The 26,636-nt window shown below is 36.4% G+C and overlaps 1 protein-coding gene across 1 annotated transcript in view; it reads right to left on the reverse strand.

The window, feature by feature from the left end:
* slc15a4 (solute carrier family 15 member 4) overlaps positions 1–24,955 on the reverse strand; it is a 78,270-nt gene extending 53,315 nt beyond the window's left edge. Inside the window, exons 1-6 of the mRNA XM_048210507.1 lie at positions 24,738–24,955; positions 23,855–24,478; positions 19,634–19,926; positions 17,163–17,301; positions 13,072–13,152; positions 5,698–5,878 (exon numbers count right to left, since the gene is read on the reverse strand). Coding sequence (XP_048066464.1) covers positions 5,698–5,878; positions 13,072–13,152; positions 17,163–17,301; positions 19,634–19,926; positions 23,855–24,427 — 1,267 coding nt within the window. The 5' untranslated portion in view covers positions 24,428–24,478; positions 24,738–24,955. The remainder of the gene's footprint in view (positions 1–5,697; positions 5,879–13,071; positions 13,153–17,162; positions 17,302–19,633; positions 19,927–23,854; positions 24,479–24,737) is intronic.
* Positions 24,956–26,636: the final 1,681 nt, after the last annotated feature.

Below are 26,636 nucleotides of genomic sequence, written 5' to 3' on the forward strand. Positions count from 1 at the left end.
TCCCCGCCTCCAAGCTCGCAACTCTATAATACATTGCATAAACAATAGAATAAGCTATAACTCTCAAAATGGATCTTTACAAAGTGTTCGTGATGCAGCATATCAGATCACCGTAAGTATGGTAATCCTTTTTATGGATGTTTACATTTGATTCCAAATTAGTTTGATAGTGCTCCGTGGCTAAAGCTACACTGTTGGAGAGATTTATACAGAAAGAAGATGCGTTTATGAATTATACAGACTGCAAGCGTTTAAAAATTAAAATAATGATGGCTCTTGTCTCCGTGAATACAGTAAGAAACAATGGTAACTTTAACCACATTTAACAGTACATTAGCAACATGCTAATGAAACATTTAGAAAGACAATTTACAAATATCACTAAAAATATCATGATATCATGGATCATGAAGAGTTATTATGCATCCATCTGCCATTTTCGCTATTGTCACTGCTTGTATGCTTCACAATACCTGCAGAACGTCTGATGATTCGGCTGTGCAGCTCCAGACGTTAATACTGCCTTGCCTTGAACATGGGGCTGGCATATGAAAAAGTCGGGGGCGTACATATTAATGATCCCAACTGCTGCGTCACAGTCGGTGTTATGTTGAGATTTGCCTGTTTTTTCGGTGGTGTTTTTCACGCACAAGACTTACATATGAAGAAGGAAACAATGGTGTTTGAGACTCACTGTATGTCATTTTCATGTACTGAACTCTTATGCCAAGGTAAATTCACTTTTAAATTCTAGGGCACCTTTAATTTGCAAGAATACATCAACATTATACAGTTAAATAGTAACACTGTGAAAGCTATAAATTCATTAACTCTAAGGAATTTTGAGATTCTTATTTTTTATGGGACTTTGAAGAAACAAAAAATGAGAAGATATTTAAAGTTTCTCTGCAAAAATATGTTAAAAGGGAAGGTGAGAATAATGAAAAGTGGAAAAGTGCTGATTCAGGTTGGTATTTTCCAGGACGCTGGGCTGTATGAATATTAACTGTCAGAACAAGCGGGGATATCGATCCACCTTCTGCAAGGTTCAATAGAGCTGGCTCAAGGTTGGACAGGAGTGACAGAATTCAGAGGAGAGATCAGTGGTCTGTGTGAATGTGTCAAGAGCGTGTGGGTGTTTGTGGGTGAGTCATTCTACATCGAATCTCTGCCATCTTGGAGTCACTGTACCTTATCTGACGGATGGAAATGCCATAACCTCTCCGAGATGAACTCATTCCTTAGTTTAAGGTGAACGCTACTAAGAAAACACCATTTGACTCAATTGTCCATGCATCTCTCACAAATCTTTCTCTTAATATTGGCTTAGCATTTTGATGTCACAATGTTTATCAGCTTGATCTGTGATGTGGGTTGTCTCAATGTATTTCACTAGGGACTATTAATTTGGACATTTTATTTTGTACATTCATTCTGTTTGGACACATGATGATGGATCCATACACCACTCTGGAATATGTTGATTGAGGCCTTACTGTCGTGTTTTGCGCTGTGATTAAAAATGCAGTGTTTGCTTCATGCCAACCATACTGTAACTAAGCTTATGTATAGCAAAAAGTTCTACTTTTAGTTTGTCTGTCCATCATGTATCGTTCCACAATTCTTGAGGATCATTATGTGCTTCTTAAGGGCAATGACTTTTTCCACACCTAAAGATTGTAATTGAAATCTTGAAAATCGAAAAAAAGAGATGCATCAAACTGTCTCCATTTTACCTCCAGCCTATCTATATATTTCTATACCTTCTATATTTTGGCTGTACTGACATGATTGGATGAGAACTCAACTGAGCTGATGATGACATCACTGTTTTCTGCAGAGCTGATTTATAGCTGAATTAAACTCATTTCATAATTGTATTTGACACTTGCATAGGGCTGCCGCAGAGTAAAGTCAGACTAAAGCCATTAGTCAACTAACCACACAATTATATTAAATTAATAATATGAAGTTGACGATGCTGACTCACTATCTCTGCAGTATAGTGAACATATCTATAGAGATATGCACCTAAGCGCACTAATACTTTAGCTTCCACACTCCACACTCTTGCATGCGTCTAACAATAGCGCACATTTATCTAGGTTAATGTTAGAGCGAGCAGCCATGTAAAGTTACTACTACTTACACGTTTCAAAAGATAAGCCATATTTGAGGTGGATGGATGATAGGCGAACATTTGGATTTTCTGCCCGACATACTGTAATTACCAAAAGGACCTGCCATTAACAATCTGGGGCCATATTCACAAAACATCTTAAGGCTAAAAGTAGCTCCTAACTTGTCGATTTAGGAGAAACTCTTAAAAATAATGGGTGTGTCAGTCCTAATTTTAGGACTCCTAAATTTTTGCTCTAAGAGTATTTCACAAAGCACTTTAGCGCTAAAACTAGCTCCTAAGTCTGTGAAATGTTAGTAGTCATCAAGAGGACTCCTAAATCACTAAGACCAAATCACAAACAGTCCTAATCCACCCAAAGACACTGTACACCATTGAGGCAATAGAGATAGAGCCTTGGGTGCTGAACCTTTTCTTCATAAATGCAATACATATTGCATATAGATTTGAATCTATGATAAAACGCCAAAAATAAATCTGTAATAAATAAATAAATAAATAAATAAATAAATAAATAATGTCTGATTGCCTGTGGAAGTTGTTTTAATTAGTTCACACTTACAAATGATCAAACAGAACATATACTAGTTTAATTAGTGACACTTAGCCTACATTTTAAAACCTTTAATTGAATATGGCAACATTTTTATTTTAAACCCTTTATTTGTAAATGGCAACGTGATACCTCATTCTACAATATTTCTATGATTAAATCGCTGACAGAGACTCCTCCCCCATCAGCCAATCACTGTGGGCATAGTCCATAGCAAGGAGGTTAACCCGCCCTTTCTCTTAGCTTAAGACTTCTCTTTATTCCTTAGTAAAAGTTTGTCTCAGAAGCTTTGTGAATAGGTTTTAAGAGAAAACTCTTAGCTAAGAACTTTTTCTGCTATTTAGGAGAACTCTTAGTGGTAAGATAAAATGTTTTGTGAATACAGCCCCTGCCTGTCACGGACTGCGTGACTTCCCACAAGGTTTATTTTTTTTCTGCGACTAACCGACTAACAACATTTTGGTCAAATAAAGCCTCCTCTAGTCGACTATAAGGGGGCAGCCCTGCTCTTGTCTTTTTTAGAACTGTTTAACAACAGAAATTTAATTCATTTTACAACATTGATCATCATTTTCTAATTTCTTCGATAGGAAATGTACACTGGATCACATTGAAAACCCAAACCGGAAAGTGTTGCGTATGTGCAATGACACACAATGTCAAAATGATGTAGTACGCATGGAATAAGCTGTTGATGTTGTTCAATATATTGTCATAAATGACTGTTGTGTCAATCTAAAATTCTCCTTCCACTCATTGTCTGTGAAGTGCTGCTGGACAATGGTGTCCTACCAGTCCTTGCTTTGGACTCTCATCCACAGACGCCTTGTTTTGGGCAAGGGAAGGGGCTTTTTTACAACTTGATAAACCAGTCCCTCCAGAAAAACGCAGATTTTTTTAGTGATTGTTGCGGGCAAAAATCCTTTATTTTGCAGCACGTTTTCTTAAAAAATGCGATGGAATATGCGGGACATTTTTGCAATTTTATGCGATGAAATTGTGGGAACTTGCAAAAACTGCGGTTTGATGAAAAAGAGAAAAAAGGTAAATTCCCCCAACACCCTGTTCTCACTAGGCTACTACTACCTTAATGTAAAGAGTCATTTCTTATTACTTCCTATGATAAGCAAGCATACTAAATCACAGAATATTTAAGTTCTCATTCTGTTTTATTTCAGACCTTAATTAACACATGGCTCAAACTTACAAAACATTCGCGCGGTCTTTTGCACTTATTTTTGTTGGCAAATGAGAATGAGATTCACGTCGCGTAATTACGTCACTTCATAAGGTTCCCATGGATAGGGGGAAAATAATGGCGCTTTACTTGTGTGAAGTAAACGCAACATTTTTCAACTTTCTGCTAAGATATATGTGACTTTTTTGCAATGAAAATACAGGGATTATAAAATCATGCTAGCCCCGCATATTTTGCTTGCTGAAATCTGCAATTTATGCGCCGAAAGTGTGGCATATTTGAAAAAATGCGACCCCCGCATAAATATGCGGACTTTGGCTGATAATCGCGTTTTTCTGGAGGGACTGATAAACATAACCAGCATGGCACAAAGCTTCTTGTGTTTGTTGTCTCCTAATAAGGACCCAAAAAAATATTAAGTCTGCTATTTAAAACAAAAAAATAACCGATGATAGTATGTGCCAACAGCGGGAAACTGTGTATATTCGTCCAGTGTGCAAATGTCAAAAAGATCAAATCCCATTTGAAGCTTGTGACATATAAATACGCACATCAACCTGATCACTCGGAACCTAAATGATTTCATTCCAATTGAAACAAAATGTGTCCATGTAAATGTAGCTATTGATAACAATAAAAAAGGTTTCTTGAGCACCAAATTAGCATATTAGAACGGTTTCTGAAGGATCATGTGACTGAAGACTGGAGTAATGGCTCCTTAAAATTCAGCTTTGCCATCATAGGAATAAATTACATTTTATAATATATTAAAATAAAATAAAAAAGTATTAAAAAAAGATATTGATAATTATAATAATGTTTCACAATATTATTGTTTTACTGTATTTTTGATCAAATAAATACAGACTTGGAGCGCCTCTTTCAAAAACATTAAATAAATCTTACTGACTCTAACTTTTGAATGGTAGTTTTATGTTTATGCTTTGTAAACAGACATGAGCACTGGTTATAATAAGCTAAGTGTTATAAAAAGTCAACAGTACTATTGGCAACTAGTCACAACTAGTCAACATGGCACGACCCGCTCCATGTACAATTTCTTTTTCTACAAGACTGATATATCATGTCAGTGTACATCATTTTAAGCATGGTTGTAATCGAATGATTATTTATTTAGTTGTCATGGTGTCAAAATGATAAATGAATACATAAAAATGTTAATTATAATTATTATATCAGTCGATCATTTCTTAAAGCACACTACTAGACAAAATTGAAGGGAACATGGATTGACTCCACAAATTCACTCACTCGCAGTGAATCTCCCTCACATGTTTGCTGCCGTTTCGCTCAAGATTATCATATTTATGATGTTGCGACGTACTGAATCGTGAAGTGTATCATATCATGAAGTAGTTGCCTATACCCAGCCTTAGAGTTACAAATATATATTATTGCATAATTTAGGTCTGAATCGTGTGTTACAGTATGTCACATATAACAGAACACACAGCATATGAACCTTATGAAGTCTGAAATGAAAGTTCACTACCGTGACGGGCCTTTTGACAATAATGAACACATATATTTAAAATGTATATGTAAATGTCTGCTATCACACTCAAACACTCACATCCTCTTACATGAGTCTCGGTTTGTGAATATGTACAAAGAAACTTGATACACCCACCCTATCAGCCACACACACACACACACACAGTTCATGTGGCAAGTGTGAAGGCTGAAGAACAAAACCCACAGGTTCACAGACTCAGCCATAAATCTTTGTTGTGTGTTGATAATACACTAAAAACATGTCATTTAGTGCATTTGTTGTTGACTCACCAGCCGCCACTGCCGAGCACATGACAAAGAACATGCCCACAGCGATTCTCTTTAGAGAGGAGGGCAGCAGGCCTTTGCGTTTGAGGATGGGGTCTACCACTTTATCCTTGAGGGGGATCAACATGAGGATCAGCACGGCATCAAACATGGTTAGCCAAGCCGCCGGGAAGCGGAAGGTTTGCTGGAAACAAAAGGGGAAAATAATGAGTCTACACTAGAGGATGAACAAACAAGAAGCAGGGTGTGTGTAGGTCACTCATAACACTCAGGTGCTTCGTTCTTCTCCATTAGTCCTCCATAGAGAAAGTAAGTACAAGCCTAAATGTGAATTCTGGGAGGGCATATGAGAAAGAGAGAGAGAGAAAGCGAATCATTTCAGCAACCTTAGCGCCCTCATGTGGCCACTGCTGGTCTATGGATGTAAAACCCACCCAGTAACAGAGAGAGGGACAGGTCTCTTAATAGCCCATAAAATCATTAATCAATTGTTAAGTACTTTAATATCACATGGGGATTGAATGCGTCAGAGCACCTGTTTCATAATGAATGGCTGATTGCTCTCTTCACATGCCACTGGTGATGAGTGATGGAAAACTCAGCAGAGGGAAGGGAAAAAAATGTTGATCACCTACAGTAGGACTATTTGGAAATAGTGACAGATTTGGGAATTTAGGACTGTTTTCACAAAAAAAACAAAAAAACAAAAAAAAAAACATTTGCATAAATAAGCAACTAGATTTTTACATTTCTGAGGAAAAAGAAAATGAACAAAGTTAGCTTATGCAAAACTTAGGACGATTTGGGAATAGTGATAGATTTAGAAATTAGGGCTATTTTGACAAAGAAAAAAAAAAACATATGCCTTAAGGAAATCGATTTTACATTTCTGAAGAAAACGTAAATGAGTGGGATTTGCTTATGCAAAACTTTCTGTCACTCAGGTAGCTGCCAGGAGGTTGCTAAGTGGTTGCTTAGGTGTTCCGAGCAGTTTTAAGCACATTTCTGTGCGTTTGCTAAGGTCTTCTGGGTGTTTTTTTAAGTAAAGTACGTCACTATAGGTGTTGTACTTTCCATTCCCTGTAAAGTCTACTTCGCAGGGTATTCTGCCATTAAATGTGAGATTCCAATCTGAAGGGAGCGAACAAGTTCAGTTCGAAGGGTACTGCAAACAGCATGGGGAATAGGGGAACACTGACACATCACTTCATAGGAAGTGGAGAAGGAAATTTACCCACAAGTCATTGCGCATCAGTATGTTCGAATAAAATAAAGGCGATGATGAGTTTAATTAGCCCCAGGTGTTGTATGTGGTTGTTTGAAAAAAAAAAAAAAAAAGTGTGTGAGATGTAACAGTTACAATCCATCAAGATTATGGTTACATAAGAAAAAAAACATCTAATATTAAAAGGGGAATAAAAAAAATAAAAAAAAGTCCCACTCGCGCTCGTCCATATAATGGCAGTGCATAGCGACCAGCATCAAGCTTTTAAAAAAAGACACAAAAGTATCACAGAATGATCCCATGTGACACATGACATATTCTAAAATGAAATTTCATGTATTAATTAACAAAATCCTAACTTTGGCTAACGTTGGTCTTCTGTGTACAGCTGCACATTCCTGAGACTATTAGCATCGCATTTCATTCCAACTCACCCAGAAAGAAGCACACAAGTTGTAAGAAATTAAGATTAATAAAAATGCGACATGAAATATGATCCATGTACTTTGCTCTCTGAGGTGAATATATCTGTTGTGTTCGTGTCAACTGTCATCCTGACTGTCATCTGACAACCGGAGATCCGATCCAGAGATATTCAACTCAGTGAAGAAAGTACACCGATATTTTTCGGGATTTTTAGGTGTTATATTTCATGTTGCATTTTTATTAATCTTGATTTCACATGACCTGTTTGTTTTTTCTTGGTAAGTTGGAGTGAAATGTGACGCTAATAGATTCTCATGAATGCGCAGCCATGCACAGAAAACCAACGACCAAGCTCTGGATTTTTGTTAAATAATATGTTAAATTTCAGTTTGTTTTTTCACCAAACCCTATCATACACCCCAAGAACACTTGTAATATATGACAAGTGTTGCGTGGGACCATTCTATGATACTTCTGCATCTTTTTAAAAGCTTGATGCTGGTTGCTATTCATTGTCATTCTATATCCAGAGTGCATGTACAGTACGTAGCAGGTGCCAGACAAAAATAAAGGATTGACCAATTTTAACCCTGATTATCAGTATTTTCACTTTGGCCACCACAGGAAACCATCTGTCCTCATTTCCAGCACAGACAGGGCTTGATGATCTGAATGAACAGATGTGGGTATATGCTGTATGCACGTAACAAAAGTTAAAAACAGCCCAATCCATTCTTGTCTTGTTCTGATTGGTTGTAATTAACTCGAACACACTGCACAATATTTCACCATCTGTACGTTTTAATTGACGTTAATCAAATAACGCCTATGAAATGCAACACCAGAGGACTACATGCCCGGAGCTCAAAAAGAGCTTTATTACGCATCCACGCCTGCAGGTGTGCATAGGCATATCACACACACACATTTACACCTCCAGTAGAGTATTAGGCAGTTAAGTGGAGAGCGTATCTCACTCAGCATGTTTGAATTTAATTCTACAGCTTCAGTCAGTCTCCAATCTACTGGTGCTTTTAACACTTTTAATTCTCCAGCTTACTCCCTCATTACATTTACATTTCTTTGACTAAGCATTGGTAATTTATACATGTCCCTCCGAGCGCTCCGTCTCCCCTTCATCATCGTGCACTTTTAAATACTTTTTTCTCCATTTGAAATTGCCAGTTTGCATCATTCTATCATCATATAATTTTCACCCACATTACTACTCATGTCTGTTTCTCTCTATGGGTATCTCCTAATTAAGAGCTCACAATTTGGCCTTGTTAAGTCTGTGCACTGGATTCCCTTTAGGCTGTGCGGTCCATCGAGACAAATCTACGGCAGCACATGTTCATTTAGAAGGGGAAGCCCTTGTGTGAGGGAGAACAAGTGACAGATGGGGATTTGCACACTTGAGTATGCACACCAGAGAAACACTATCATACTCAGGACACAATGTGACAATACTTGATTCCTACTGAAACAGGAAGTTGGTGTGGAACCTACATTTGAGTCATCAATATTTTTTGTTCTGTTTTCTTCTTTCATGGTAACAGGCAAATATGTATAGCCACTTTTCCACCATCGGGCCAAACTTATCTATTCCGTGCCAATCTGACCTAGCTGGTACGGATATGGTTTCATTTTCCACTATGGTGCTGATAACAGAGATCTTTGGAATGTAATACAAATGCGTCAGATGTCTGCGAGTGAAAACATGAATTTGTTCTTCTGATGAAATGAGACACTAACAATTATCAATTTTGTTATGGGTTTATTTTGTTATTGAGAGGAAAGCGTGCAGCACGTATTTACATGTTCATCTAAACGGCTCGCGTATATCGAATTTCGCTTTACCCCTAAATGAAGAAAGAAAAAGAACTTCGCCGTGAGTATATCGGGGCCTTAAACCGTGCTGTGCCAAACCAAACTTAAGTGGAAATACAACTGGAACTGTTCCTCACCTTATGACCTGACCATGGAAAAGTGGCTTTTGTGTGCCGATTGACCTTCTTCATTGTTGTTTGTTATCTTCGCTTTATTTTTTGTGAGGCATTATTTTGCTTTGCTTCAGCTATGATAAAGAGACATCCAGTCTTGCATTGCGCATTCATGCTTTTTGGGGTGGATAAATGAAGGGAGGGGTGTGATTGACATGTAACAAAATCTTACAAAAGATTTTTTTTTAAATTATGTTCCTTTGAACTTTCTATTTGTCAAAGAAAATCCTATTGATTTCCACACTTCATGAAAAATAAATTGAGCTTTGACATCACAATTATTATTATTTTTTTTTTTTAAATCGCTAATATCAGTTATTTTAAATAATAATAAAATTTCACAGTATTACCATTTTGCTGTATTTTTGATCAAATAACTGCAGCCTTGGTGAACATAATTCTCTCTTTACACAAAAAAAAAAAAAAAACATCCCAGATTTTAGCATATATAACATATTCTGGCAACCACCTACTGTACAACACCCTAATAAGGTGGCAGCAATTTGTTTTCACAGGCAAGCAGAACTTATATTTTCTTTAGTTGTATATAGTTACAGACAAACTTTCACTTCTCTTCTTCAACCTCAACACTTTTCTTCCTCCTGAACCAGACTGAAAGAGGAACGCTTCTCCTTTGATTGATAATTCAGTGGTGAGCAAAAAAAACTTGAAGATGCTGGACTGTTTATTCATTGATCACAGAAGAAGTTGTAGTCTACACATTCTGACTATCTGACCTGTTAAGACAAGCTCAATCATCCAAATACTTTCATATGATTACATAAGCTTGCACACCACATTGATTTGCCAATGTCATATTTTTAAATGTTAGTGGAAAATGGCATAACCACCATGAAAGTGCTCTGGAAAATTATATTTAAAGAGCATGAGGTGCTTTACAACCATCTCTTCAATATGACCCTGCAGTCACACTCTCAAGCAATGTGTTATTTAACACAGCCAATTACGTCTTTTTCACTTCCCCATTGTCGTTTTGCAGTTCCTCTGTCCTTACCATGTGACTCTGAACCTAATTCTGGAAAACTCTGTTTTAGACATCCGTGCAACTGCACATACACACAAGTTGCTCATCCAGTCACATATGTGTCTATGCATTTTCATGGTCAGAGAGCAACATGTGACTGCATTGTCATTGCTGATCAGACAGCCTCGGAGTCGTGATTTTGGATTAGTAACTGTGAAACTGTTCTGAAGGGATTTAATTCAAGGCGAAGGTTCTGACACACTTACCTAGTAGAGCGTATACATGTACACCCACACGCACATTCGCACAAAAACAAATACACAGCAACTTTAGATGAGAAAGCGGGTGCTGGGTGCTAATCTGCGATTAGTGAGGGTCATGGTTTTGAAGTTAATACCCTGGTTTTCAAAGGATTTCTCTAGCTCATGCGTGCCAGAGTCTCCAGAGAGTATCCTAAACAGCCTCTACTCTACAGCCAGACAAACATCCCAAGCACCTGGCATCACCACAGGCATCCTGTTTGCTCTAAAATTAACACTGAAGAATTAAGTCATTTAAATATACCGTATTTTACGCTGATGTGTTTAATGTTTTTCACTGAAGACCACTTATGATGTTACTCAAGATTTCTTGCACCAAAACATTAAAAATTATTTAAACTTTCTAAACTCTTTCACTTAACCCTTAAAGTCTGTTTATACCAAGAATAACTATACCACATATCGTTGGTTCACACCAGCGATAACTATAAATATAACGATAACTATATTAGCATCCACACTGGTGGACAATAATGCTCGCTTTATTATAAACGCGCGCTGCTGTTTTGTCGACTGCCACTTTAAAGTCTGGTGGATTCTGATTGGCTTTATGGTTTATAAGCTACAGGAAAAAAAATCGTTCTGTCAGTGATTCCAATGATATAGTTTCTCTGAGCTCTGAGCCATTATTGTCATGGTTTGGACTCTGCTAATGTTTTATATTTAAAACAATTTTTACAACTATATCTTTATCATTATAGTTATCATCCTTGGTTAGAACAGGCCTTTACAGTTAACCAGACTGTTTTCGTCAAAGCTGTGGCCTGATGATGGGAGGAGCTTCAGCCATGTAGATCAATGCTTCTGATTCCAAACTTTGCCACCAATCTGATTTTACTCCACTTTTGTTACCAAAGATAAAGTTTTCAAAGGATTGCCACTGGTTGGATAAACAGACAGTCCAGCCCAAAACCATGCCATTGGCTGAGCTCAACTATTCATGTTAAGCTAAATCGATGTTTTGAAACTTTTGAAGTTTTTGAGGAGTTGGCAAATTATCTACTTATAGTTGTCTCTCTGTATTAAGCTGATAGAAGCTTTCAACATCCAAAAAACTTTTTTTTTTTTTTTTTTTTTTTAAATATTCGAACCGAGGCTGCATTTATTTGATAAAAAAATACAGTAAAAATGGTAATATTGTGAAATATATTCTTTTAAAAAGGTGCACTATGCAACTTTTGGCCCTCTAGCGCTTAAAAAAACAAAACAAAACTGTATTCATTTTGGGAAGAACATTGTTTTGGTTGTGCTTCGGCTCTGTGTGACTGTGCAGATGAATATGATTATCCTGATGTCTATTAAAACATTCACTACTAAGCTTTAGTAATGTAACAATTTTAGATGGAAAGGATCTCAAGCTGACTAGCTGAAGACTTCACTGTGGCTATACCCATTAACAGACATGGTACTTCCTTGAAAATAAATTCCAGCACAGCTCCACAACAACCATATTTAAATTAACCATTCACAATAGACAATGAATTACACTGAACGTTTTTAGAGAGCTACATATGGCAATTTATCTGTTAAATGAAATAGCTTATTCACCTGTTGAATAATAATAATAAAAAAAAAAAAAACACCTTTATGTCGCTTTTACAACATTTCAAATTCTCAGTTCTCGCCATCTCCGAAAAGCCAAGCCAATGTTGAGTCTCATTTTATTACGAGCTCTGAAGCACTCTCTTTTTGCCAGGGGTTGAAGATTTAGCATGCTCTATGTCGACCTTGTGACAACTAACCTATGACACTCCCACTTCATACACACATCAAAAGCAGCCAGAGCAAAGGATAAGACGAAACACGCACAGGCAAGAAATGCAAGTACACAATTTTTCGCAAAAACCATCTCGTCAGGTAGAAATATAAACACATTTTTGGAAGAAGGATTGATAGTTGACTCGTTTACATTTAGTTAATTTTGAAAAAAAAATAAATAATTTGAAATGTAAATTATTCCTGTGATTGCAAAGATAAATATATTTAAAATGATAATCTTTTGTAACATTGTGAATGCATTTAGTGTCATTTTAGATCAATTTCAGGTTTCTTTGATGAAAAAAACTGACCCAAACATTTGAAAATTAATATACACCTTTGTTTTGTTCTTGATTCTTTCTATATTCTATATCAATATTTAAAAGAGCAATGAAAATCAAGTTTATAAAGACATAATTAATTTATAGAAACATGTATCATTAATGGAAACATCTGTGGCATTGAAAATGTTGCTTCCTAATAGCACAGCAGATGAGAAATATGGGATAACTGATGAGGAAAGTGACCAGAGCACAGGCAAAAAAGGAGGCCAACTGCTTTAATAATTGAACTCTTCATTAACAAAGCAATTATATTTTTCTTTCAGGCCAATTTGGAAGTGATCTGACATAATTGGCACTGAAATAACTGTTCTCTTACCGGGTGGGAGTCTGTGGAGTTGGGATCGGCTCCAGGAATTGTCAGATGGAGACTCTGGAGATAATATGTGGTCTGCATCTGCAAGAGAAGACAGCAGCACACATAAACATGCTGGCTGCACTCACATCTCATTCAGCGCTACTGACCAGCTTTCAGTGCTATGATCCATTTAGCACTTGAGTAGACACTGTTTCTGAATATTGCTATTGATTTAAACTTGAAATAGGGCAGAGGAAGAAAATAGCAAGTGGCAATATTTCAGCCTTTAAAAGCAGTTTGGTGCTTCATGGGAACATTCTGAAATATCTGCTCGTGCAGAAAGTCATTAAGCATTTTTTTCTAAAAGTTAGAGACGTTGTCCTTTACTCAAACCTTAATTTAAGGCCCCGAGGACTAACAATGCCGGGTAACCTTTCTAACAGTTGGCAAGCGTCTCAGCAGACAAAACATATGGGATGACAGGGCCTCAAAAGATGACCTTTATCCATAATTGGAGGAAGAGAATCTTGTTTTCACGTGAGATTGTCTATGACACAATGATCCTTATCCCGACAGACCCACAGCAATTTAACATTACTACAAAACCCGCATTCACAGCAGGAAATTACCCAATTCCTCCTAAGAATGGTGAATTTTATACTGTAAATATACAGAGAAAGATTTTTAATGTTACCACCGGTCTGATCTTTAGAGATCACTGTCTGGAAAAGGAAGGGTGACCCAGACGTCCTGATAAAATTGGAACAGTGTTGATTTTTATGAGCCACATCCCACATCCCAATGGAGTTACAGTCAGGATGCCATTTGTCCTGATAATCAGTCTAATCTATAGTTTAATTGATTAATTTATGAGAAACCAGCAGCATCATGTGTAACCTTTAGTTTCTTTGACCCATTAATACAACAGTAAGCACACAAAATAAACTGAACGAACGAATGAACTGTTGCTTTTGCCTTAAAATATTGTAGGGGAAATGGTGGAACAAATAAATGCCTAATTTCAACATGTAATTTAAAGGTGCCCTAGATTCAAAAACTGAATTTACCTCGGCATAGTAAAATAGCAAGAGTTCAATACATGGAAATGGCATACAGTGAGTCTCAAACTCCTTCTTCTTATATAAATCTCATTTGTTTAAAAGACCTCCGAAGAACAGGCAAATCTCAACATAACACCGACTGTTACGTAACAGTCGGGGTGTACGCCCCCAATATTTGCATATGCCAGCCCATGTTCCCAACATTATGAAAGGCATTAGACAACAAGGGCAGAACGTCTGGATCTGTGCAAAGCAGAATTTTTTGCTATTGTCCTTGCTTGCTTACCTAGTCTGCTAGGTAAGCAAGCAAGGACAATAGCAAAAAATGGCAGATGGAGCAATAATAACTGACATGATTCATGATTACATTATATTTTTAGTGATATTTGTAAACTGTCTTTCTAAATGGTTCGTTAACATGTTGCTAATGTACTGTTAAATGTGGTTAAAGTTACCATTGTTTATTACTGTATTCACGGAGACGAGAGACGTCGCTATTTTAATTTTTAAACACTTGCAGTCTGTATAATTCATAAACACAACTTCATTCTTTATAAATCTCTCCAACAGTGTAGCATTAGCCGTTAGCCAAGGAGCACTATCAAACTCATTCAGAATCAAATGTAAACATCAAAATAAACACTGTACTTACGCGATTAGACATGCTGCATGACGAACACTTTGTAAAGATCCATTTTGAGGGTTATATTAGCTGTTTGAACTTTTTTTTATGTTTTTAAGGCAAGCGCGAGTTCTTGGGACGTGGAGCACGAGATTTAAAGGGCCACACACCCTGAATCGGTGCATAGTTAATGATGCCCCAAAATAGGCAGTTAAAAAAATGAATTAAAAAAAAAAATCTATGGGGTATTTTGAGCTGAAACTTCACAGACACATTCAGGGGACACCTTAGACTTATATTACATCTTTTAAAAAAAAGTTCTGGGGCACCTTTAAAAACAAACCTACTCACTTTTGTAATTCTGACAAACCCTTTCGATTACCAGTCATCTTGCTAACCTTGCTTTGTGTTCACACTTGTATTTTAGTTCTCTTGGTTCTTTTGGTCCAGACCAACAAATAAAATGATACATTATGCCTATTCGCTTAGCATTTACACTGTCATTTAACACCAAACCTAAATATACAAAACAGCTTTTATGAGTACATTTTATGACAAAACTTGAGAAACATTCAAATAATGCTGTGTGCTAGTTGTATGTGTGTACATATGATGGTATTTTTACCAGTTGAGAACTCACGGAGAGTTCATACATTTTGTAAAGGAGTCAAAACAGTGGTAGGAACTCCTCCGCTGCACATACAAATGAAGATCTGCCACAAGGAGAGGGCAATTCCAACGCTTAGACCGAACTTTAATGGGCCATGTAGCTCCTATGAAGAGAAGAACCAGGTATGCTTGAGCATCCTGTCCTTTTTAAGGGCCGCATCTTGTGACATCACGTCTTGTTTTTGGTTCGTTTGGATGTCTTTGGTCTGTGTTGGGTTTATATTTCAATACTGAAAATGTGGGTCTCTATCTACTTGTTTGGTGCACACAAAGGTTTGTAACTTCAGATGTCAGCGTTCACACTTATTCAAATGAAATTCACTAACATTGTTTGGATCAAACCAAATCTGAAAAAAATGTGAACTACGCTTAGATTTCAATAATGTCCAAACGTTAGATCCATTTTCAACAAGAACAGTTTCTTTATTCTCTTCATAAACTGTTTTGAATTAAAACTACTTGAAAGCTTTAAAATGGTCAGTTCATTGTCATCAAATTGTCATCAAATACCCACCCTAATGCTATTCCAAACCCATAAGACTTTCATTCATCTCGAAACACAAATGAAGATATTTTAAATGAAATCTGAGATATTTCTGTTCCTCCGTTGACAGCCTTACACTTTGACACTCCAAAAAATTCATATAAAGACTGTAAAACTAATCCATATCAATTGAGGGCTTTAGTCCAAATTTTCGAAAGAGACTTGATCGCTTTATATGATTTAGGATTTTATTCACATTTAAACATTAATCAGTCAACATAAACAGAAGCTCAACCATACATGCTTGACGTGCGAGAACAAACCTCAATGGTTCTTGTGGAAGCTCAAACGTACTGCGTAACAAACAAGAATTAACCTCAGTGGTTCTTGCACAGACTGTGCATGTTGTTCTACTAAGGAAAGTGGTAGATGTGTAAACTGTCAATGGAGGGACAGAAATCTCTCAGATTTCATTAAATATCTTTATTTGTGTTTCAAAGATGAATGAAAGTCTTATGGGTTTGGAATGATATGAGGGTGAGTAATGACATTTATTTTTGGGTGAACTAACCCTTTAATGTTCATAAGACCAGATCTTTACAAGCATATTCCGCATGTTTGTGCTCTGTGGGGGAAGTAAGAAAACAAAAGTGGCTGGAAATTTCACTTGGGTGATTGTAAAATGCAGAAATGACAGAAACACGCCTTGAAAATGTTTAAACATGGCAATGTTGACAAACTGAATTTAAACATCTTCAAAAACACTTTACGAGTGGTTTGACACATAACCTTTTTTTCTGTGGTAAGGTGACATTAATTCAGTGGTTACAGGCCCCACACCAGCTGCTGAAGGGACGCTGCTTTAGTAGTATAGATGTCCCAGACTTTATTGCTTGTCCTTTCTGCATTACCTTGAGCAAGACATATAAAGTTCTTCAAGGAAGCACCTGTCTGCTCAAGGGCTTTATGCCCACTTGTCCCATAAAGGCTCCAAAAGGCACAAACTCTTAATATGTCAGAGACAAAATCTCTGCTTATGAACATCAATCAACTGTATTTGACACGTCAACGACACCTTTCATCACCACTATGCCTCTCTTTTTCCCTGAGACACCTTGAGACTTCAAGCAAATAAAATACCTGTGCAATCCCCTATTCATCCTGTCACAACTACAGTAAATTAAGGTTAAATATACATCCTGTACATTTCCCTCATTTTTAAGGACCTATAACTGACAGACGAACTTGAGAAACCCACTCATAAAACTTTACCTGGAAAATAGACCATCCAGTACGGAATGAGGGCCAGGAAAACAGGAAGTATTTTGACCAGCGCTTTCACTTCCTCCACCTTCTCCTCTGAAAATCGCCCACCGTACGTCACCTTAGCACCATCCAGTAGAGTTGGCTTTGGCCTGGTGGGAGAACATGGTTTTTAACAAGAAAAGAGCAAGGATTTGATCTTTTTTACAAACTTAAAAAAAAATGTAAGGGTTTTTTTTTTTTTGTGTGAAGTGATTGTTCTTCTTTGATTTAGAGAAAGGGCACGACACTTGACAGTAACTTATGCCACAGAGACACGATGAATAGCACAGCCACGTACGAGACAGACAGGAGAGCTGGATCAAAGAGGAAGATGAGGGATAACAATTCAGACTAATAGAGTCATTCAAACTGGAGTGGAGGTTCCCATGAAAAAACAGCATAAATTTACAATCTAACACACTTAAAACATTTTAACAGTATTGACTGTGTAATAGGCACATTCATTTTTAAGTGCAAGAATAAATAATTACAATTTCTGAATATGCAACAACTGGCAAATCCATCTTAAAGGGATAGTTCACCCAAAAATGACTCGCCCTCATATTTTTCCTTTCTTTCATGCATCTTCAGAACACAAATGAAAATCTTTTTGATGAAATCTCTGATATTTCGGTCCCTCCATTAACAGCTATGCAACTGACACTCTGACGCTTCAAAAAGTTCATAAAGAGATTGTAAAACTAATCCATATGAATTGAGCGGTTTGGTCCACATTTTCTAAAGAGACTCGATTGCTTATATGATGAAAAGATTACATTTAGGCATTTATTCACATATAAAAATTCATCAGCAAACATAAATAGCTCTTTTGCTTTATGCAAGCAAACCTTGTGCAGAAGCTCAAACGTGCTGTGTAACACACAAGATTGAACCTCATTGGTTCTCGCACGTCAAGCAAATATGCTTGAGCTTCTGTTTACCATGACTGATGTGTGCGTTAATGAATGTTTATATGTGAATATAAGCCTAAACAAATCTGTTCATCATATAAAGCGTCATAGTGTCAATGGAGTGGCAGAAAGTGCTCAGATTTCATCAAAAAGATCTTTGTTTATGTTCCAAAGATGAGGGTGAGTTATTAATGACAGAATTTTCATTTTTGGGTAAACTACCCCTTTAATTTATCAAGAAACTGTGTTTGCTACCTATTTTATTATTTTTGAAACAGGATGAACAAAAAAATTATATTCATCATATTTATTTAAAGGTGCCCAAGAATGCTTTTTCACAAGATGTAATATAAGTCTAAGGTGTCCCCTGAATGTGTCTGTGAAGTTTCAGCTCAAAATACCCCATAGATTTGTTTTAATTATTTTTTTTTACTGCCTATTTTGGGGCATCATTAACTATGCACTGATTTTTTTCAGCGCGCCGCCCCTTTAATTCGCGTGCTCCCTGCCACATGAGCTCTCGATTATATTACAGCACATTTACAAAGTTCACACAGCTAATATAACCCTCAAATGGATCTTTAGAATATGTTCGTCATGCATGCTGTATGCATGCTTCGAATTATGTGAGTAAAGTATTTATTTTGATGTTTATATTTCATTCTCTATGAGTTTGAGGCTATATGCTCCGTGGCTAACGGCTAATGCTACACTGTTGGAGAGATTTATAAAGAATGAAGTTGTGTTTATGAATTATACAGACTGCAAATGTTTAAAAATGAAAATAGCGACGGCTCTTGTCTCCGTGAATTCAGTAAGAAACGATGGTAACTTTAACCACATTTAACAGTACATTAGCAACATGCTAACGAAACATTTAGAAAGACAATTTACAAATATCACTAAAAATATCATGTTATCATGGATCATGTCAGTTATTATTGCTCCATCTGCCATTTTCGCTGTTGTTCTTGCTTACCTAGTCTGTTGATTCACCTGTGCAGATCCAGACGTTACTGGCTGCCCTTGTCTAATGCCTTTCATAATGTTGGGAACATGGGCTGGCATATGCAAATATTGGGGCGTACACCCCAACTGTTACGTAACAGTCGGTGTTATGTTGAGATTTGCGTGTTTTCCGGAAGTCTTTTAAACAAATGAGATTTACATAAGAAAGAGAAAGCAATGGAGTTTGAAACTCAATGCATGTCTTTTCCATGTACTGAACTCTTGTTATTCAACTATGCCAAGGTACATTCAAATTTTGAATCTAGGGCACCTTTAAGTTTTAAATATGTGAAATGCTCAATGCACAATTTGCTTATTTATTTGGAACGACAGACTTAAATACATAGATAAAGCATCATTTGCAACTAATTATGCATCATATATACTCTACATTTGTCTGCACTTGTGGTATTTTCTTTATAAGGAAGTGAAAATAAAACCAATGTTCACAATAAAACCATGAGTGTGTATTAATAAAGTTGATTTCATGTGAACTATTCACTAATGTAAGTTTAGCCCTCACCTGAGCAGACTGGGTTCCTTTGGCCCACGTCCACAGAGGGCCGAGGCCAGGATCCGAAACATGTCGCTGAAGGCGCTGCCGTCTGCAGTCTTGGAAATAAAAACCGCTCTGCCCAGAATAAAGATGATGAGGGACACCCCGAGGCAGACGGCAGGGATGATGTAGCCAATAGAGAAGCTAATGTTCTGCTGAATATAAGCTACTCCACCCAGTGAGAAGATCGCTCCCAGATTAATGCACCAGTAGAACCAGTTAAAGAACCGCCGTGTTGCCTCCGGACCTCGATCCTTCACCTATAAGGACATATATCAAAAATATAAATTCAATACACTTGCTTGTGAGCTTTCATTCATTTATAAACTGTTAAGCTCAATGAAATAACTGAATGACTGACTTTTTAATTTAGCAATCAAATCACTTTTAAATCCATAATAACTAATTCTATATCTGTTTATGTGTTAACAAGGGCAACAGTAACATTAATATCATTTCCAGCTGGAAAAACATTTCTTTTTTGACTTGCTTGTGGTTATAAAGTTGCACCTTCAATAACCATATCAGCAATCAATACACATTCGCTCAAAATACATGCAGATGTAACCATACAATCAGAGACAAAGATCCCCAACAATTTGAGTAAAAAGTGACAATATTGAAAGAATTTTCAATTCATTGACCCACTTCCTCAATATTTAAATCAGATCTATGCCCCAATGACACCCAGATGGTACAGCCTGCAGTTCATCTCTTTATTGAATCTAAAAATCACATGACGATCATATGAAGAGACAGCAAGTCAACAGACATCAACACTGGCCTAATCCAAGTCATACCCATTTAAAGACTTCGCAAAACAAGGTTTGGTCAACAAAGAAGCTTGTCAAATAATCCAGTACAAAAATTATCTGGATAAAAAATCTGTTATAAACAAGCCAACGAAGACAGATGTCAGTTTTACTTCCTAAGTTTCTAGTTTCGTTTTGTATGTAATGTCTAGTTTGATAGCAGCACATTGCAGAAGATTCTTGCTCATTATCATATGGAGTTTTTAATTAATCATTTAGTGATTAGTTTGACTAGTTTTATTTAGTGACTGAGCAGGGACACTCTATGTCAGGGACACCCCCCTCCCCGCCCCCACTGTACTGGGCTACTGTACAGTTTCATGTTACTAAGAGGTCATGTAACAGGGTGAAAGGGGTGCTAATGCATGACTACACTGTAAACCTGAACTACTACAAATGCATAAAGATTGAGTACGCTGCAATTAAAGTCTGTTAAATCATTGCAACTCAAAACAATTACATTTTCTAAAAAAGGAGTTTAGTTTTATTTTTGTGCAGCTCAACATTTTTGAGTAAACCCTTATATTTAAATTATTATTTTTAAGTTTACTGAGATCATCCATGCACGTCACGTTGTTGTTCTAACCGACGTTATCAGAAGAATCCATTCAACATTAAACTGAGTTGTAGCACATTACAAGTTCCCAGCATGCTTTGCGTCACACTGTGTAAGGAGAATACATGTTAAAATTGAGTGTCATTGTGTGTGTTTTTGCACAAGATTAATACAGGGGAAGATTTGTTATTGTTCAATGTTCTGTTATTTTCGTATTTAAATGTGTTTCTGTGATGTTGAAGTTTTCAGGGTTACCATCGTGGTAAAGAGTAGTGCCTGTGGTTACGTTGAAAACGGGCTATGAAACTTCAAGGCTATATATATGTTGATTAACAGTTCGTGCAAGTGATAGTCTCTTTAGTTACATTAGCGCATGCTGGTATGCTAACACTTAACCTTAAAGTTTAGGTGTTAGTTTATTCAATATTTCTATTTAATTGTAATTAGCAAGTTTGTGCTGTACAAAGTTCATTTTTTTAAGTTCTAGTTAAATGATCTTCGAGTTGTTTACTTAAATTTTTTGAGTATTCTGAACTTATTGGGTTTTACAACCACTGCATCAAAATAATTGAAAAATGAGAAACATTACGAATTATAAACAATAGTTTTAAGTACAGTGAACTTAAACATTAAATAAAATAAAAAAAATTCAGTTTGACTTGATTGTTATTTATATTTTTTAATTATTGTTTACTTCAAAAATTTGAGTTGCTTAGCTTAAATTTGAGGTAATTGGTGTCTACAAATTTGTTGAGTATTCTGAACTTTTCACAATGTAGCTTTGAAAACATGGCTAAAACATGGAAGGCATATTTTATTGCACAAATGTTTTTGCACTGTTTTTGCATTCTTTGTACTTGGTGTGAAACAATCTACACTATATCACTAAAAACCTTCCGTTCTCCTCATCACTATAACAAATAAACTTGCATATACAAATTTAGTTATAACCGAATCTGAGAAACAGACCTTAACCATAGAAGCCACTTCAACAAAAGGCATAATTTCGATCTTGTGGGCTGCAAAACGGCTTGTGTCACAAGGCAAAATTAGACTCAAAGTACATCAGAAATGTGTGGTATTTGCCTTGTCATTTTTCAAAAGTGAAGCGAAAGTGCCCAAAGGTGTGTCCAGATTTGAGGAAGCCTTACAAAATGTTGCCAAAAAAGCACATTAACACTTACTGAAATACAGAAACATTCTAATTAAACAGTTTTTAAGTAATGAAGCAACCGATTATTTTGAAATCTGAAATTTCCCACTTTGCTACTTTTTTAAAATATGAAATTCTGAATTTGTTTTAGGCAAAATCCACAGTGTAATGTAGTATATTAAATTTAGTATATATGAAGAAGGTTAATGAGGGTTCAAGTTACAAAATGTAGAACACAATATCAGTAACCTTATTTTCAAGAAAAACCTCACATTATTGCGCTTGTCAGTTTAAAGCTCATTTTATGACTGTCAGGTGAGTGGTGTCAATGTGTTAAAAATACAGCTTGGAAACTGACCTACATTTATTCAAGCACATACAGAATGCTTGCACTTTTAGACATGACAATGATGAGTAAAATTAAACTTGAAAAGTAAACCCTTAAATCAAAAATATTTATTCACCATTATTTCATATGAAACCTGCATGGCTTTCTTCTGTGGAATATATGTGGAATATCAAAAGTGAATAGGACTAGGACTGTGGAGCTCAAAAAAGCACCTTTGTGTGAATGTGTCAAATATTATGTTTGCATATGACTTATGCACCATGTTCTGTCTTAGCGATGTCCGATTTGAGAACAAATCATTAATTTGATCTTTTCAGAAATTCACTGATCCCATTCACTGTAACTGTTTGAAAGAAATCAAAGAGACCCATTCTCCATTTCAACTTTACAGATTATCATAAAGATTATAAGTAAACATTGTAACACAGAGCTACTGTAGGAATATGGTGTATGAGTTGTATAGATTTTTTTTTTTTTTTTTACTTTTGCATCACTTTAACTTAAAGTTTAACATTACCAGCCCCCAATGTAAATGGACAAGGGCAACCAGCACATTTTTCAAAACATCTCCTTTTGTGCTCCAAAAACAGAAAAAAGCAAGAAAATCTATACCAGATCCCTAAAAACCACAGAAAAACAAACTCTCTCCACTACAAAAGTATGGAGTTATTGTATCCACAGAAAGAACCAGTCAAGGTTAACCTGAAGCATCCGAAAGATGTTATTGAACAAGCACCAGCAACCATGTCAAAGGTCTTAATATAATTTATAGTTTCATAAAAGCCAGACACAGAAGAAAATATTGCTCTGAAAATCAATCCAAGGTTGCGCCCCTGAGATCTGAACCTACTCAAAGTTTAGACAACTCTCCAGATGTAGTGAAGTCTGTTCATTACTTCAAGTGTTTTCAATCTTTTAGATGCCACAGACCCCCAAATCCTGTGCCCATCCTAAAATTTAAGCTATGTATTTTCAAGTATAGACCAAATTTTACTGTGAAAAATGGATAGTACAAATATGTCTAAAACATTTTTTTTGAAAAATATTTTTCTTCATTTTACATAATTACATTTTTTTACACAAATGTACTGTACTGTTGGAGGCATTGTTTATTTTGTTAAATCCATTTATTTACTTTAATAATTGTTTTATTTTTTCAAATGATTTTGTTTATTATGACTAATTAAACATTATTATAAATATATTATAATTTTATTTATTTATTTCCAAATTTTTTCTAAATTTTCTCATGGACACCCTAGAACTCCCTTGCACACCCAGGCATCCCCGGACCCTATTCTGAAAACACCTGTATTACCTGATCTGCCCCGAATGGAGTGATGTTAGACTTCACAGCTCCCACACCAATGGCCACCAGCACCAGACCACTGTAGATCGCAGGCCCGCAGTATGACGTCCGATTGACGCAGGTCACATTGGCGGGCACTGTCCCGTTTTCAGGAAAACATTCTGCAGGCTGCACTGGGAACGCCATCTCTTCTCCACACAGATAATTCCTGGTTTTATCGCTGGCCACAAAGGGGAAAAGCAGCATCCCTAACAGATAAAGGACTAAACTCAAGGCTATGGTTAAGAACTTGCCAAGGAACGCATCTGCCAGCCAGCCACCAAAGGGCGATATCAAATAAGTGACTCCCATGAAAATCAAGGGGGCCTGGCTGGCCAAAGTGCCCTCCCAATAGAAGGGGCTGCCGTTGAGGAAGAGCACCAGGTTTGAGGTGATCCCATAGAAAGCCATTCTCTCTAAAGACTCAGCCAGCAGGATGGCAGCACATGCCAGTCTCCTGCCATTGAACACTGACTCTGATCTGGCTGAAGCCACAGAGTTGTCCAAAAGAGGAGTGCTCTCGTTTACATCTCTGCCAGCCATGGCCTGATATTCCCGTTTCTCAAGAGGTGGTCAGCTGACCAAAATCCAAACCTAAAGGACACAAACAACAACAAAACGATAGCCATTATTTTAACAGCACGTGATACCAAAAAATACACATGACGCAATAATGGAAATTCAGGAAATAAATCACAACAGGGTCCATTTAAAATACTTAATTCTTAGACTTATTTGAGTATTTCAACCGACAATAAAACAACATGGAATGCCGCTGACACGCTGTCAGCAACTTCTATATTTTACTCAGTAAACAAGCTAACAATATTTGCATAAACAGGCGTAAACATACCGTTCTTGTACACTTAGCTCTGCTCCACATTTAGCTGTTCAGCCCGCGACGTGTTTACCAATGTCCTCGGGATACATGTTATTAAAAATATTATCTTAAAATTTCTAAAAGTCTGACGATATGAAGTTTAGCAATCGGCTCTGAGAGTAAACAGCCAGTCACAATACTACCGCGTGACACCGGTTAACTCATAAACGTCAAAGTGAACCGCCCACAGCGCAATTATCAGATCTACACAAGATCTGGATGTGCTTATCATGTGTCTGTGAGGAGGATCAGGTTGATCGTTTTGTGTACAGGGCGTGAGGAAAAGCATTAATCGGCTAGCGGAGAGCCAACGGCCATTGCTGATTGGATAAAGGGGAAAGAAAGTCTTTTTTCTATTGGCTAGTATTGCTGCCAATCAATTCTGCACATGAACTTCCTGGTGGTGCCTTGCCTGTCATGTACTGTAGGCTACATTTGAAATACGATTTGTTTATGGTTATTATTCATATACTTTTGTGGTGTGTGTGTTTTTTTGTTAAAATGTTTTGAATAATTTGTACACTGAGAAAAAATAATATTGACCCCACTAGTATCATTTTTGTCTTCAAACTCATTTATTCAGGTATGTAGCATATCATATTATCAGTTTGCTTATTATTCTGGAATGTTTTTTTAGCCTACATAATTTTATACATAAAAGTACATTATATACATAATTGTATTCTACTCCTACATTTATATACATAATTTTATACATAAAAGTACATTATATACATAATTGTATTCTACTCCTACATTTATAAAGAATCTATTTAGATTCATAATTTAGCTATTAACTATTTATTGTAAATGTATTGTTTATTGATTTCCACAACCTTTTGTGATTTGTTAAAACGTTTTTAGCTAATTTACACATACACCTCTATTATTGATGGGCAACAATATGTTTTATGAATATTCTGTACATCCATTATTATTACAGTATTTTCTTACTTTGTCAGTTACTCCTAATAGGCCTACTTTGAAAATTAAAGGGTTAGTTCACCCAAAAATGAAAATGCTGTCATTTATTACTTACCCTCATGCCGTTCCACACCCGTAAGACCTTTGTTAATCTTCGGAACGCAAATTAAGATATTTTAGTTGAAATCCGATGGCTCTGTGAGGCCTTCATAGGGAGCAAAGACATTTCCTCTCTCAAGATCCATTAATGTACTAAAAACATATTTAAATCAGTTCATGTGAGTACAGTGGCTCAATATTAATATTATAAAGCGACGAGAATATTTTTGGTGCGCCAAAAAATAAATAAATAAATAAATAAATAATGACTTATTTAGCAATGGCCGATTTCAAAACAATGCTTCAAGAAGCTTCGGAGCACAGATGAATCAGTGTATCGAATCTGCTGTTCGGAGCGCCAAAGTCACGTGATTTCAGCAGTTTAGCGGTTTGACACGCGATCCGAATCATGATTCGATACACTGATTCATTTGTGCTCCGATGCTTCATGAAGCAGTGTTTTGAAATCGGCCATCACTAAATAAGTCGTTATTTTGTTTTTTTGGCACACCAAAAATATTCTCGTCGCTTTATAATATTAATATTGAACCACTGTACTCACATGACCTGATTTAAATATGTTTTTAGTATCTTTATGGATCTTGAGAGAGGAAATGTCATTGCTCCCTATGCAGGCCTCATCAGATTTCAACTAAAATATCTTAATTTGTGTTCTGAAGATTAACGAAGGTCTTACGGGTGTGGATCGGCATGAGGGTGAGTAATAAATGACAGAATTTTCATTTTTGGGTGAACTAACCCTTTAATAATAATATATGGGTCTGTGTGCTGGAAGTGTAGCTCTGTGATTTAGTAATGTTTCCTTTATTAGTCATTAAGGTTATGATG

The sequence above is a fragment of the Megalobrama amblycephala genome, linkage group LG12 (assembly GCF_018812025.1).
Source record: "Megalobrama amblycephala isolate DHTTF-2021 linkage group LG12, ASM1881202v1, whole genome shotgun sequence".
NCBI classification, from domain to species: domain Eukaryota; kingdom Metazoa; phylum Chordata; class Actinopteri; order Cypriniformes; family Xenocyprididae; genus Megalobrama; species Megalobrama amblycephala.